Source organism: Ctenopharyngodon idella, chromosome 3 (assembly GCF_019924925.1).
Source record: "Ctenopharyngodon idella isolate HZGC_01 chromosome 3, HZGC01, whole genome shotgun sequence".
Classification (NCBI taxonomy): domain Eukaryota; kingdom Metazoa; phylum Chordata; class Actinopteri; order Cypriniformes; family Xenocyprididae; genus Ctenopharyngodon; species Ctenopharyngodon idella.
Genome location: NC_067222.1, coordinates 27,551,631 through 27,565,280, shown reverse-complemented (window position 1 = coordinate 27,565,280; position 13,650 = coordinate 27,551,631). Strand labels below are relative to the sequence as shown.

General features: G+C 35.4%; 2 protein-coding genes across 9 annotated transcripts; one reads left to right on the top strand and one right to left on the bottom strand.

Moving 5' to 3' along the window:
- The first annotated feature begins 259 nt into the window (after nucleotides 1-259).
- Nucleotides 260-3,504, top strand: c3h16orf89 (chromosome 3 C16orf89 homolog). 3 transcript variants are annotated; one of them, XM_051888449.1, is made up of 8 exons: nucleotides 260-608; nucleotides 1,292-1,444; nucleotides 1,522-1,672; nucleotides 1,761-1,878; nucleotides 2,623-2,785; nucleotides 2,901-2,987; nucleotides 3,136-3,213; nucleotides 3,324-3,504. In XM_051888449.1, exons 1-8 carry the CDS (start codon nucleotides 440-442, stop codon nucleotides 3,425-3,427), a joined length of 1,023 nt encoding a protein of 340 aa, XP_051744409.1. In that variant the 5' UTR covers nucleotides 260-439; the 3' UTR covers nucleotides 3,428-3,504. The 3 variants fall into 3 exon arrangements, with proteins under 3 accessions (XP_051744409.1, XP_051744408.1, XP_051744410.1); XM_051888448.1 differs by having other exon boundaries at nucleotides 283-608; nucleotides 2,883-2,987; XM_051888450.1 differs by having other exon boundaries at nucleotides 464-608; nucleotides 1,297-1,444; nucleotides 2,883-2,987.
- A 138-nt stretch (nucleotides 3,505-3,642) lies between these two features.
- On the bottom strand, nucleotides 3,643-13,440 carry flr (fleer). 6 transcript variants are annotated; one of them, XM_051888443.1, is made up of 20 exons: nucleotides 13,238-13,440; nucleotides 13,024-13,089; nucleotides 12,539-12,748; nucleotides 11,517-11,573; nucleotides 11,066-11,201; nucleotides 10,673-10,777; nucleotides 10,468-10,596; nucleotides 10,120-10,169; nucleotides 8,034-8,186; nucleotides 7,838-7,903; nucleotides 7,507-7,560; nucleotides 7,354-7,419; nucleotides 7,129-7,199; nucleotides 6,730-6,940; nucleotides 6,131-6,178; nucleotides 5,911-5,982; nucleotides 5,677-5,780; nucleotides 5,138-5,216; nucleotides 4,478-4,607; nucleotides 3,643-4,191 (listed from the first exon to the last, which is right to left on the bottom strand). In XM_051888443.1, exons 1-20 carry the CDS (start codon nucleotides 13,289-13,291, stop codon nucleotides 4,055-4,057), a joined length of 1,998 nt encoding a protein of 665 aa, XP_051744403.1. In that variant the 5' UTR covers nucleotides 13,292-13,440; the 3' UTR covers nucleotides 3,643-4,054. The 6 variants fall into 6 exon arrangements, with proteins under 6 accessions (XP_051744403.1, XP_051744404.1, XP_051744405.1 ...); XM_051888444.1 differs by having other exon boundaries at nucleotides 7,129-7,205; nucleotides 7,366-7,419; XM_051888445.1 differs by having other exon boundaries at nucleotides 7,366-7,419.
- Between the last annotated feature and the right edge of the window lie 210 nt (nucleotides 13,441-13,650).

The window sequence follows — 13,650 nt, the reverse complement described above, 5'->3', positions numbered from 1 at the left end:
TAATATAATAAACTATTAAAATATTACCAATATTTGCGCCTTGCTATTATTATTATTATTTCATTTTTTGATCCTCAGTGGAGAAAGATGCCTTTGCAGATGATTTAGCTAAAATAGCCTACAAGCGGAAAATTTCAGACAACCTTTTTTAGAAAGAAAGAAAGAAAGAAAGAAAGAAATCTGGAAATGGCTAAACTGTCTAAGAAATGAAGAGAAAGCCCAGCCAAAACGGAATATTTTCAGCAAAAGCAATAATATTCAAACTATGTGGCACCCCAGGGTTTCCACAGCCCTAAATCTCAGCGGACCTGAGCCACGTGATGGGTTTGCTTTGTCAAACAGCTTCGCCTTTGAAATAAGGGGGAAAAAAAGCTACTGGATAGACTACTCGTCCAATAACGATTTCCCCGTTTGATTTTCTATTCTTAAAGCTCTTAAAATGTGGTTTCCTTTCCTTGTACTTCTTTTTCTCTCGTCTACAATTGATTTATCAAAGCAGGATGTGATTGATAACATACTTATGAGTTTATCCAAGGGAATCACATACTTTGATATGCAGGGAAGAAACATCAACCTGGACGGTGTTGTTGGATACATAATACTTCAAGGTAAGCCATTATGTTACAGGTTGAATAGCCTATGTTTTAAAAAGTCACTTTGTTTACTCGTTTGAGTGCCATAATTCAACTGTTTTTTATTTATTAGCCTATAAGTTTGCAATGTGCAGAACAAAAAGCTCGATATCCCATGTTTTCTTTCATGTAGCCTTTTCTCTTTTCTAGAGAGTTTAATTATAATGGACCGATTTACTTGACACTGGACTCGATTGTAAAATAAATTGAACAGTGAGATTCAAGAGTGTCGATTTCTAATTGAATATCTGTCAGTAATTTTTTTGTGGCGCAGGTTCTCCTCGCGCAATCAATATTGTCTTTTGGCGCCTCTTGCGCTGTTAATAAAGGAGATAACGACAGTTTTGTCTTTTTACCGTCCAATAGCTCGAACAGTGTTGCTATGGTTACACCTTCAGGCGAACGCTACTGATTATATTCTGGTTTCTGTAACGTTTCTGGTTACTGACACGTTGTCTGAAAAAGTTGTTTAAATATTTATTAATTAAATATATATTTAAAAAAAAAAGTTCACATTTTTACCCCCAGCGTCTTATTTTGACCTCTTTTTGGAGGGTTCAGTGCTTATTAGGGGGTCAAACCCTCCATAATCTGATGGTCTGAAGTAAACAATCCATCATTGGTTCACCATTAGGCGTATGTCTGCTTATATAATTCAGAGCAGCTGCGGGAGGCAACACGAACTTGGCCGCATTCAGATTTTCTGAGTCTCTCTCAGCGCGCAGCTGCCGCTTTTATGCTGAAGAGACTGAACAAGAGCCTTTCCACTGCCGTCCACGCTCTTCAGGAGACAGACCCCAATTACTTCAAAGGTAATACTCTTCGAAAGGAAACACTATTCAAAATAGTCTAATAATGACAGAAAACCTGAACTGCTTCTCCTGAACAGAGTTTGAGCCCATTTTGGACAGCTCCTTTTGGTCCCTGCCTGCAGAATGGAGCTCCACAGACTCCTCGCTGGTTTATACCTCAGTGAGGTCTATGGAGTGCTACGATGAGCACCTGAGTGACAAGTGCATGACTCTCCTTCTAGGAACATGGTGAGAAAATGGCAGACTAAAATAAAAATATATATAATAAAAAAATTATGAAAATCAGTCAATATGGTAACTGCTATTTTATTGAAAGGAAAGACAATGGAACCCCATGTATTGTGACTAAGTCTTGTAGAGACACAATGACACAGTTTGGATGTCCACACTATTCCCTGTCTCACCAGCTACTGTACTTCATGATAGGAACAATGGTAACCACTCTATTAATCTTTACTGAAATATAAGCAAATGATTGTTTACCTTTTGTTAAAGTGTTAGTTCACCCAAAAAATTCTGTCATTAATTACTCACCTTCGTTCATCTTCAGAACACAAATTAAGATATTTTTCATAAAATCCGATGTCTCAGTGAGGCCTCCATTGCCAGCAAGATAATTAACACTTTCAGATGCCCAGAAAGTTACTAAAGACATATTTAAAACAGTTCATTTGTCTACAGTGGTTCAACCTTGTTTACTGAAGTCACGTGACTTTGGCAGTTTGATACACGCTCCGAACCACTGATTTGAAACAAAAGATTCGTAAAGCTTCGAAGCTTCATGAAGCAGTGTTTTGAAATCGCCCATCACTAGATATTGTTGAATAAAGTCATTATTTTGTTTTTTTGGGGCACAAATAGTATTCTCGTCACTTCATAACATTAAGGTTGAACCACTGTAGTCACATGAACTGTTTTAAATATGTTTTTAGTAGCTTTCTGGGCATCTGAAAGTGTTAATTATCTTGCTGGCAATGGAGCACTGAGCCATCGGATTTTATCAAAAATATCTTAATTTGTGTTCTGAAGATAAACAAAGTTCTTACGGGTTTGGAACAACATTTTCATCATTTGTTTTGGGTGAACTATCCCTTTAAGAACAGAGAAAGTATAACATTTCTGGTGTGCTCTGTCTGAAGTAAATCTGTGTGCCTTCAGTCTGACACTTGTGTCCTCAGAAAGGGTGCTCCAGAATGCTCAAAGGGGACCTGAGATTGTCTCGTGTCAACATAACTGTAGAACATTATAAGAGAATCTTCTGCTCCAACATGATGAAAAGCAACCAGGATATTTTCAAGAATGGTCTTACTGGCCAAATGCAGGACATCTTTATAGAAAACAGTTAGTATATGCTATAGAGTAAACAAATTAATGGAGAAAATTTTGGTCACATCTTATAACATTCACTTAATATATTTTTTATTTAATTATTTTACAGTTCTTTTATGTGGTTTAGTGGGATTCTCAGACTTCTATAAACTGGACTGGTTGCAGTCTATCCTAACGTGGCAAGATCAAGAAGTGGGATGTTTTGGCAAAGAAGGTGAGTTATTGTAATCAGAAAAATTATAGTCATGTTATATATACATTAAAAAAAATCTCATCCTAATGAACGTAAAAGAATCTTTAAGCCATAGAGGTGTAAATGACCTTTTAAATTGTCAGTTGCAATATTGTATTTCCCCCCTCAGAGGACATCTCCCAGATCTTTGAGGAATTTTTGGATGCACCCCACAAACGGGTGAAAAGAAGGGAAAAAACACTGACAGGTGTTTGTTTGCTTTTAACGATGAAGTTGTTAATAAAAACGCAGAACTTCTTAGTTAATGTCACACAGTTATACTGTCTGAAACTAACTCATATATGTTTCTTTTCATAGATGGCTGCTCAAGTCATATGACAGGAGTTGCTGTGAGCGCATTGGGAGGTTTTCTCAACTATTACCTTTCAGAGCAGGACATAACGAAGAGACCCTTAATTTAAGGGCCATGCTTAATGAGATCAGGCTTTAGATGAATTTGGTATTTGTTCTTTCCTCTGTGATCACGTGCTAGATTTAATGCTGTGTAGGTGAAAACAACATGATGCAAAGAAGGGCAAATAACCAGGAAAACAGGTTTTGATGATAAATTACAGGAAAATACATTTAAATAAAATCAAATAAAGACAATGTATACTAGATAATAAATAAACAAATCTACTATGATGCATTTTTTATTATGAGGAAAAATAACCAAGTCTGTACAATTTTAATGCCTTCTATGAAAATGCATTGAGCATAAAAGGTTAAATAGAGGCATCATTTTAACATGAACTCAGCTTAGATTAAATGAAAAACAAAAATGCCCTTCTTTGGTTAATATTTTCTCTTTCATGTTTGGAGGGAGTGAACCCCTGTAGGCTCATTATTACAGAGAATGCATGCTTAAAAATGCATGTTTGACTTGAGTCCAGAAACAGCATGATCTCTCCAAAGCTGCTTAGAAAGTAGCCATGTTGAGATGTCTCATTAGTCAAACCACAGTCCATCTATGCCGGTGAGAAAATTGTGTTCTGTGATGAATATTTGCCCAATATCTTGTTCTAATATAGAAATTTGATGTTTAAGGATTACTCATTCCATCCTGTGACTTCATGGAAGAGAGCTTTTATCAGGCGTGATTCATATGTGACAGTGTTCTTGCCGATGTGCATGCGGTCCTCCTCCAGAGGCTGCTCTATGATGGCGGGCACATCTTTGCCGTACACTAGAGGGGAGCGTTACAAAAAAGTAATTAGTCCCATGGAGAATCTCAGGATTGAAAATTAATTAGTGTATCAGCTTTCAAAAAACAGCATTTCGTCCCCACTGAATTAAACAATCAAAACAACAGGAAATTCATAATCACTGGATTAGATTTTGATACTTTCCGTATTACAGGAGGATTATAGCTTTGCATTGACACAGTCCTGCTACATTTGAAACAGGATACAGCAGCTGTTTTACAGGTACTATCTGTGGGATCAGACCATTTCTTTAGAGATAATACTTACATTCACAGTGCTCAAGGAACTGAATGCACTCTTGCACCACTGAATCCCTGAGCATGATCATGTGTTTAGCCATGTTTTCCAGTAGTGAGAGAAAACATCTCTTAGCATAGAACCACGTGTCTGTTCCAAGCTGAAAACACAGGATGGCATTGTCATGTCAAGCACAAATTACTATATAATATCACATGGAAATCACATCAGTAAAACCAGAACAACTTGAGACCTCAAGACCTCGCCACCCTAGGAAATTCAACATGTTTAGAAAGCATGTCTATGTTTTGACATAGGCATGCTTTATTTGACTTTGATTTGATCTAATCAAACATAAATGTTTTGGGATTTAAATGTACATATTCAGTACAGACTCATCCAAATGTGTGACAAGACCAGGGGGGCAAAAGGAAGTGCAGTAGCAATCCAGTTCTGTACATCTGCTATAGTGTTATGAGAGCGAGAATGCTGAGGTCCTTGAGTAACACTGTTTATGCAGCTGGATACAGTGAAGACCTCTTCAACATTTTTGTGAATACACGAAAATAACATGTTGAGGATGGTAACTGTAAGCTAGACTTAGAGAAATACAGCAAGCAAGGAATATGAAAGTTTATGCGCTGTCTGAACTTGGCTTTTATTAAAAACATTAAATGAAATATTGATTACCTTTTTGTTGTATGGCTCAAGACTCTTTATGACGCGAGAAATACCAAAGTCATAGTTTCCTTTAGCACAATACAAAGTCCTGGAAGAAATTATAAGTATTACAGATAATCATTTTAATATGCTGATTTGCTGCTCAAGAAACATTTCTTATTGTTATTTTTTTAAAATGCTGATAACAGCTTAATATTTTTGTGGAAACCATGATCTTTTTTTTTTTTTCAGGATTATTTGATGAATAAAAAGTTACGTTTGAAATAGAAATCTTTTTTTTTTTTTAACAGTCACTTTAATAAATTTAATGTATCCATTATGTATAAAGTATCCATTTCTTAAAAAAAAAAAAATGATACCGACACTTTTGAACAGTAGAGTAATTTACACAAGACTGCTCTCATAATGTCATCTTGTGTTATAATGACATTTCAGATGTATTATTTGTGTGATATTTCAGAAAGTCAAAGTAAAGTGAAAACTTGATGCTTGTGATGATTGTTCTCATGGGTTGATTTAACACAATTATGTAAAAATATAGTACGTACCCTATTACAAGGTTGACAATACACAGATGAAAGACTTTTTTGTCTGGCTCTTCATAAGAGATCTGTTCCTCTTCTTTCTCTATCTTCCTCATCAGTTCCTCTGCCTGTACACACACAGAGAGGCAGACCAGATGGGTAAAATAAAATAAAAAACCCAGAAAGAGAAAAATATGATAAAACAAGGCTGCTCTATTGGTATCAATATTCATATTTAGATATGATTCAAATTTTTACCTCTTCATTTTGGCTGGTCATGATGTATGACACGCACAGGTTAGCAAGAACAATCGCACTAACATTAAGGATCTACAAGAAAAAATGTGACAATTAATTGAAAGGATTCTAATAACAGACACTCTTACAAAAAAAGAAAAAAAGGGGGAAAAAAGAAACATCATGCTGCAAACTCCATGCAGTCACACAGCAAGACTCCAAGAGTCACAAATCATTTTACCGAGGGTTTTGTTTTGCAGGGACACTCTTGAATGTTACATTGTTCCAGCTAGCAAGCAGAGAAGTAAAGAACATGTTTTGATTTTAAAAGTTTAGATTTGTTATATAATTGTCTTCCAAGTACTTCAACATAGAAATATCACCCACCATCACAGGAAATCTTATACACAATATATCCATGAGTCATCAAAGATAAATTACATCTCTTCAGATCATATTTCAGTTCACTGTTATCTTATTTTAATGTTTTAAAAATACATCAGGATCCCACTGTTTATACTAAACACTTCTAGTTGACTGATTTAGGTTATTGTTTTTTAATGACCAATCCAGATACAGATATCTGCAGATCTACATAGAACTGATGAAATGTCACTAATTTTACACAATATTTACTTCTTTACTTAGACACTAAAATATTTGAAAAAGGAAAATGTACACAATTTATTTTCAACCTTGATTCTTACTAAACTATCCTTTTGATTTTCTAAATTACTATGGTACTGCAGAGTGCAGACTTTCTGAGGACTTTTATTTCATAAGTTATTCTTATTTTCATCTAAAAAAAAAAAAAGGCGTATTGAGCAATATTATACTTACATTTTCATAATGCTTCTTAACGATGGGCTCATAGAAACCAATGGCTTCTTTATATTTGTTATCTTGCATGAAGAGCACATGAGCAACATTAAGTTTCCAAGTATCATGTTCATTGCAGAACTCCAGTGACTTGTGGAAGATCTTTTCCACCATGCTGTAGTTCTCACGGTTCCAGTAGATTTTGGCCTGTGCCATTAGCACAGGAATGTACCTTAAAAAAGTTCAAGAAAAACACTGAAAAGTATTTTTAAAAAAAACAGTGCCTATTTTACTTGCATTTACACAAATGAAGGAACAGAAATTAAAGAATGAAGCTTTAGTAATCTCTTCTTTTGAAAGTCTCTTTGGATAAACGCATCTGCTAAACGCATAAATGTAAGAAATGAGTCTTAAGTTTACCTCTCGAGAACCTCGTCATAGTCTTGGACATATTTTTTTAAGGATTCTTCATCCCGATTGTGCCTTGCTTCCTGCACCTTAGAGGAAAGAGAATTTAGTTTCTAAATTCTAATTAGCCTTTTCAGCATCAGACATATTGATTTAATGGTGTATTCAGGGAGTAACATTTGACGTAAGCGTCACAAATGCTGTGAATTCTTGAAAGGCAAAATGCCAATCTGTAACCTGTTTTGTAACCTTGCGTAGTTGCTCAGTCAATTTTCCAGCAATTTCGTCAAATTTTCGGAAAGCCTGCATGACATAAAAGTTAAATTCATTAAAAAACAAATGTTCACTAGATACTTGCCAACTCAGAAAACTCTGCAAAAGATCACTCACTTCCTCAGGAGCTGTCTGGCATGTGATCATGGCATCAAGGAACTCATAGAGATACTATAAAGGAGAACAAAAATGAGCCCTATAGTTTTGATGTGAGTTCGGACCGATATGTCAATATGAATGAGGCAGTTCTGTATTAATCACCTGGTGTGTTATTACTTGCAAATGCCTTATGGCCATAGGAATCAATGTGGATGCTATTACTGGAACAAATATCTGAGCTAATAAAAAGTAGAGACTTGTTTCTACATGATTGCATTTTTCAATACTAAAATTGCTAACTGCAGAGCTGATGGGAAATAAAATTGCAACACAATAATTCCTGCTTTACCGGTGTGAGAAACTTGTAAGTGAGATGAGCATTTTCGGCCAAGACATCTGCAGCGAGGTCAAAGTACTATAGACAAAAAAAAGGAAAGAAACCTCACTTCTTGAAAGAAAAATATAATACAGTTTCTTATAGTTTCTTTAAAGCTGAAGTGTGTCATTTCTATGCCACTGAACACTCATTAATGAAGTACACTCACCTCATATTTACAGTAAAGCAATAATAAGTTGCCAAAAGTGACAGGAGGAAAGGGGTTTTGCTGAAGAAGAAAAGCAAGTTTCTCAAAACCCTCTGTGGGCTTGGTGTCCATGTTCATTAGGGCCTGATTGTGAAGAGTGACTGGATCCAGCTCCTAAATGTAAAAAAAGAGATACTTACAATGGACATAATCATCATTATATCATCATACGGACCAACTTTCAAATGTAAAAGCATTTCTTACACATAGAAAGAGACTAAAGAAGCGAAATACACTAAAGGATAAATTGCTATTGACATAATTAACTTTAAACTGTCTAATGCATTTATGGTAAATCATCACAGTGACATTCTGGTTCACTAGAGGGCAGCATATGGCTATGTTCGCTTGTGCATGTCTCAAAACAGATATGCAGAATTCCTTCTCTGGATAAACTAAAGACTTCAGCATGAAGGGTTATCTATTTATAAACTTAATAATAATAATTATTAGTTCAATCATAAATCAGTTAAATAAGAAATTTTCTTTTTATTTAGGATGTTTTTTTTACGGAAATAACATAACCCTGTGAAGATTACTTAGCGCAGTACCCAGAATTCTTTTTAAAATCTAGTGCATTCCTTACGACAGTCTTAGCTACAGATGCAGTGTTTAAAAATACCTGTCCTGCGGGAAGAAACAGTGTATTTAATGAGTGCTTATGTAAGATGGATCACTGTTTGGACTCATTAACTTTTAGGTGCCAGCACAAACTAGCACAAAAACATGTCTCTACAGCCCACCCTCATTCCAGCCAGCAGGTGTGGGCTTACCAGCTCTCACAATACAATCCCCTGCAGAAAAGGATTAAACCTGCACCGGAATCACAAAAACAGCAAATTCCCAGTGCATAACTAGAGACAATCTTGTAAGTATTTAGGAAAATCAAACTTAAATTGTGCTATTCAAGTAAAACTGACATGGTCTGCCACATGGTCTGTCAATATAGGATAAAAATTCCATGAGTATGCATGAGAATTGGCATGCCTATGACATTGATTCATAAGAATCTATCCTGCAAGAGTGAGCACGCTCAGATCAAACAGCATAACTAATGAAGAAAATATTCTCTTGACAGGCATCTCATCTTATCTGGCAGCCTTTGTTTTCTGAATTGCTACAGAAATGAGAAAACAGAACTCGGATCTTTTTAGCTAAATCACCTGGAAATATACTTCGATAAATAGTAATGTGCAATAAATACATTAGCAGGTGCTTTTGTTGATTAGATTACAATCGGACAGCACTTGAATACATTTAAAGTCAAGTGTAAATGCACCCAATATGATCAGATTGTGCTTGCATCACTGAATAACCACCTTCGGAGATGGTTAGAGATAGTATTTGACAAGTATAAATGCCACAAGGTGTAAATGCAAATGCATTTTGATTAAAGCAGTATCTAATGATCACGTTGATTAAGTAATATATAATGAGATGGCGCTATAAATAATAATTATCCATCACTTTGATGGACTAGGTTGTACATTTTCCATCATGCTCTATTTTATCAGTCTTTAAAGAGCTTTTGCAGCTTCTTCTCTTTTTATTCTGCTCGCAAAATATGAATAAGTCAACAGACACTGATGTCTTGCAATCTGCTCGCCCAGTTTAATGAACAATATCCCATGAATTATTTCACTCGACTACACTTAGAATCTCTCATTTCTCTCCCCAAATCCTTTCCCACGTCTCCCTCATGGTCTGTTTTTGCAGAGCACTTTAAAATATACTTTTCTTCTGATTTAATCCCTATTAGCATCCTTTACTTTTAAGCAGGAAAGCACAATAGACCAGATACCTTATGAAAGAAAGCATTTTGAATGACCTATTACCGTTTTAAAAATGAGGTAAATGGCAGAAAATATATGGTAAATGCAACCTCTAATGCGATATGTAAGTTCTGTTTTCCTAACTACTGGATAAGTGCAAACAGACACACTTAAATGCTATTTTGCTAAACAGAAACTATCCGGATACAAAAATGCATGTGAACGCCAAGTGTCAAGGGGGCAAGGGGTTACCACAGAAGTGACATTATTAGTACCTCTTCTGATCTGGGGGGCATGTCAGTCAGTGCTTCTTGTGCGGCAGCATCTGCAAAAAAGGTTTAGAGATAAGAGGCCAGTATCACTGAATTACATTCTCTGAAGTTCAACTGTAGTAACCACTACAGTAAGCAGTCAAAACAGAACTCCATGCTAAATTTTGCAGAAAGCCACTGAGCAAAAACACTGCTGCGGTCTTCAATGCTTAATACAAATGCCATTAGTAATCCTGGGAGGCGGATTTGGGGTTTATTATACACTATGAATAAATAGAGTGCACATCAAAAAGTATATGATAGGAAGGCGCCTAAGTGAAGCATCAGGTCGGATGGTTTATCTATACTTACAGTTCTTCAGCTGGTATTCAATAGCTGCTTTCAGATTAAAGGCTTCAATCAAAGCGGTTTCGTGCAGGGCGAGGGTGTTGCCGACACTTCTTACATCAATGCCTTCTGTTGTCATTCCAATACTGAGCTCTATAGACATAAGAATCATTCATTGAAATTAACTGTATAACATCGCACATCTTAAAAGATTTTCTGTTACACATACCTGGATGCTCTCTGATTCCTCGTTCAATAATTTCTGCAATATATTTGAGTGCTGAAGCGTACTGCTTTAAACTGTAGTAACAGAGTGCTATATTGTATGCCAGATCTGTAATGGAAAAAAACAATAAGACACAGCACAGCTAGTTTTAGAAACCATCACAGTGTGTCAAAAGGTCTCCATACCACATTCATTTCCATAAAAATCAAAATTACTACCTTTACGCAGTGTGGTCAACCAGTCAATGTTATGTTTTGTTACTCTTGGCTAAACATTTACTGGGAGAGGCCAGTTTGTGTTTTTGTCTGTTTTGTCTATTAAGCTTCTGCATGTAGACACCACAAACACACACAGTTATAATTCAACGGAACCAGTGCTAAAGAAGCTCATGCTCACCTGGCTGGTAGCCCAGTACATTCATGGAGGACATAAACTTTTTGCAAGCCTCTTCATACTCGCCCTCCTTATAAAGCAAACACCCGAGATCCACATCGTAGTCTGGATCATCCTGAGGCAACAGCTCAACCAGAGTCTGGAGAAGCAAAACCAAATATTCCAACAAAACAAACTGCCATTCATGTGGTCAGATGGTGATTCATTTTCCACATGTGGCATACCTCAGAGTTCTTACTTGATATTTCATGTATACTGTGCCCACAAAAATATTTGGACACTTAAAGGGATAGTTTACTCAAAAAACTTTTTTTTTCTCCAAAAACTGCACTTAGAAACATAAAAAAAATTTCCTCCGGATCACTACATGCTCTCCAAATGTGTTCCATGGAAGAAGGAAAGGGTTAGGAATGACATGAGGGTGAAAAAATGATGGAAGAAAGAAAGATGTTACCTTTGCTCCCGAAAAATCTTCCTCTCCATATTTAATGGCAGCTTGCAGTTTGACCATCTGTTTAGAGATAGGACAAATAATGATATTTCTTTTTAAAATATAAGGGATACAATGTGACATGTTAGAATCTTCACAGAAAACAGTAAAGAGCTGTTCTTTTAACTGACACTACTGTTTAAAAGTTTGGGGTCAGTGAGATTTTTTAAATGTTTTTAAAAGAAATCCCTTATGCCCATCAAGACTATATTTTTTCAAAAAAAATATTATTACAATTTAAAATAACTGTTTTCTATTTGAATATATTTTAAAATGTAATTTATTCCTGTGATGGCAAGGAATTTCAGCATCATTACTCCAGTCTTCAGTGTCACATGATCCTTCAGAAATCATTCTAATATGATGATTTGATGCTCAAGAAACATTTCTTATTATCAATGTTGAAAACAGTTGTGCTGCTTCATATTTTTGTGAAAACCGTGATACATTTTTTTTCAGGATTCTTTGATGAACAAAAACATTTTTAAACGCATTTATTTTAATTTTTGTAACAATTATCAATTGATCAATTTAATGCATATTTGATCAATAAAAGTATTCACTTTTTCTTTTAAAAAACCTCTTACCCCTAACTTCTGAACGGTAGAGTAATTGATGTAACATACAAACATTTTACTAAAATAGCTGTCTACTAATGATCTTTACAGATGCTGAGCTTCTTGTGACTTTAGTCACTCATGGATCTTCTAACATTTACCTGAATACAAAATTTACCATAAAAATCTAGGATACCTTGTTTTACCTTCCACAGAACTGTGAAAATATGTGGAAAACTCCTCAAAATAAGCCACCAAAAATAAATAAATCATAAATAAATAAATAAATAAATAAAATGAACAAAAATCTTCAAATCTGATGCTATAAGCAACTGAATAACTACTCAAATATGCAAGAAAAAAAAAGTATTATATATATACTGTATATAGGTTCTTTGCAGATGTGACAAAAGTTATATGCGTGTCCACCTTAGTATGACTAGTTGTGTTGTCCAAGAGAAAAGTAGTCTTCATGGCCTCTGGGAATGCACACGCTCCATATAGAGACTGGGCATAGTAAAGTTTGTAGTCTTCGACCTCCGGGTGAAGCTGTGTCAGCTGTTCATAACACTCTGCTGCATTAGTGAAGTCCTGCATGTGATAGTAGCAGTAGCCTAGGAGAGACAGAGCAGCCCTGGACTGGACATAAACAGAGAGATTGTCAGAAAAAATGTCTCTCTCTCTCTCTCTGTCTACATTATATGTATATATATATATATATATATATATATATATATATATATATATATATATATATATACCTGTAACGCTACATGTAACTTTATCCTATAAACAAAACGTCAAATGATTAAATATAGGTAGGTAGGTAGGTTTACAACAAAGAGCATGATTGAGAGCAAGACGTTTACTGATTCAGTGTAAAGAACGAGTCCAGTCTGACTGCTGTAACTTACTTTAGTATGTTTCTGATGTTCTTTGCTCAGAATATGAATTGCGTCTCCATATCGCCCTTCTTTGATCTTATAAAAAAGGAGATAAGGATTAGTAAAAAGCCAGTCATTTCTATAAATCGGCAAACGTTTCGCTAAAAGCGCGAATGCAAGCAACCAGCATAACAGACCAGTGGTAACTAAGCTAGCCTGTTAGCATCTGCAGCTAATAACTCACCATTTTGTACACGGTAGCAGTGTATTCTCCGTCTTTAATCGTTGTTAGCGGCATTATCGAACACAAGCGCTATATGTAACTTTATCCTATAAACAAAACGTCAAAATTATTAAAGTTAAAGATGCAACCTTCTGTGTTTTCCAAGACACGACGCAACCATCCTGTCGCTTAGCAACCGACTACAAAACGGATGTGACATAATCATTTTATCATTACTCCAGTGGGTCTCTGCTTGTCTCTGCAAAGGCTGAAAGACAAAAAAAAAAAAAAAGCCTGAAAGACATCTTATTTGTGCTTTAATCTTAATAAAATGATTTTTTTTTTCATAAGATACAGCATTGGAATATGGCTGTGAATTTCTTCATTTTATATAGCCTAAAACAATTATACCCAACTTCTCAATTTCCAGGCAG

Coding starts and splice junctions, on each gene's coding strand:
- c3h16orf89 (XM_051888448.1), top strand. CDS start 440: ATGTGGTTTCCTTTCCTTGTACTTCTTTTTCTCTCGTCTACAATTGAT. Junction 2,786..2,882: donor GGACATCTTTATAGAAAACA/GTTAGTATATGC, acceptor ATTATTTTACAG/TTCTTTTATGTGGTTTAGTG. Junction 3,214..3,323: donor AAGGGAAAAAACACTGACAG/GTGTTTGTTTGC, acceptor TTCTTTTCATAG/ATGGCTGCTCAAGTCATATG.
- flr (XM_051888442.1), bottom strand. CDS start 13,291: ATGCCGCTAACAACGATTAAAGACGGAGAATACACTGCTACCGTGTAC. Junction 7,904..8,033: donor TGCTTTACTGTAAATATGAG/GTGAGTGTACTT, acceptor TTTTGTCTATAG/TACTTTGACCTCGCTGCAGA. Junction 7,420..7,506: donor GCCAGACAGCTCCTGAGGAA/GTGAGTGATCTT, acceptor TATGTCATGCAG/GCTTTCCGAAAATTTGACGA.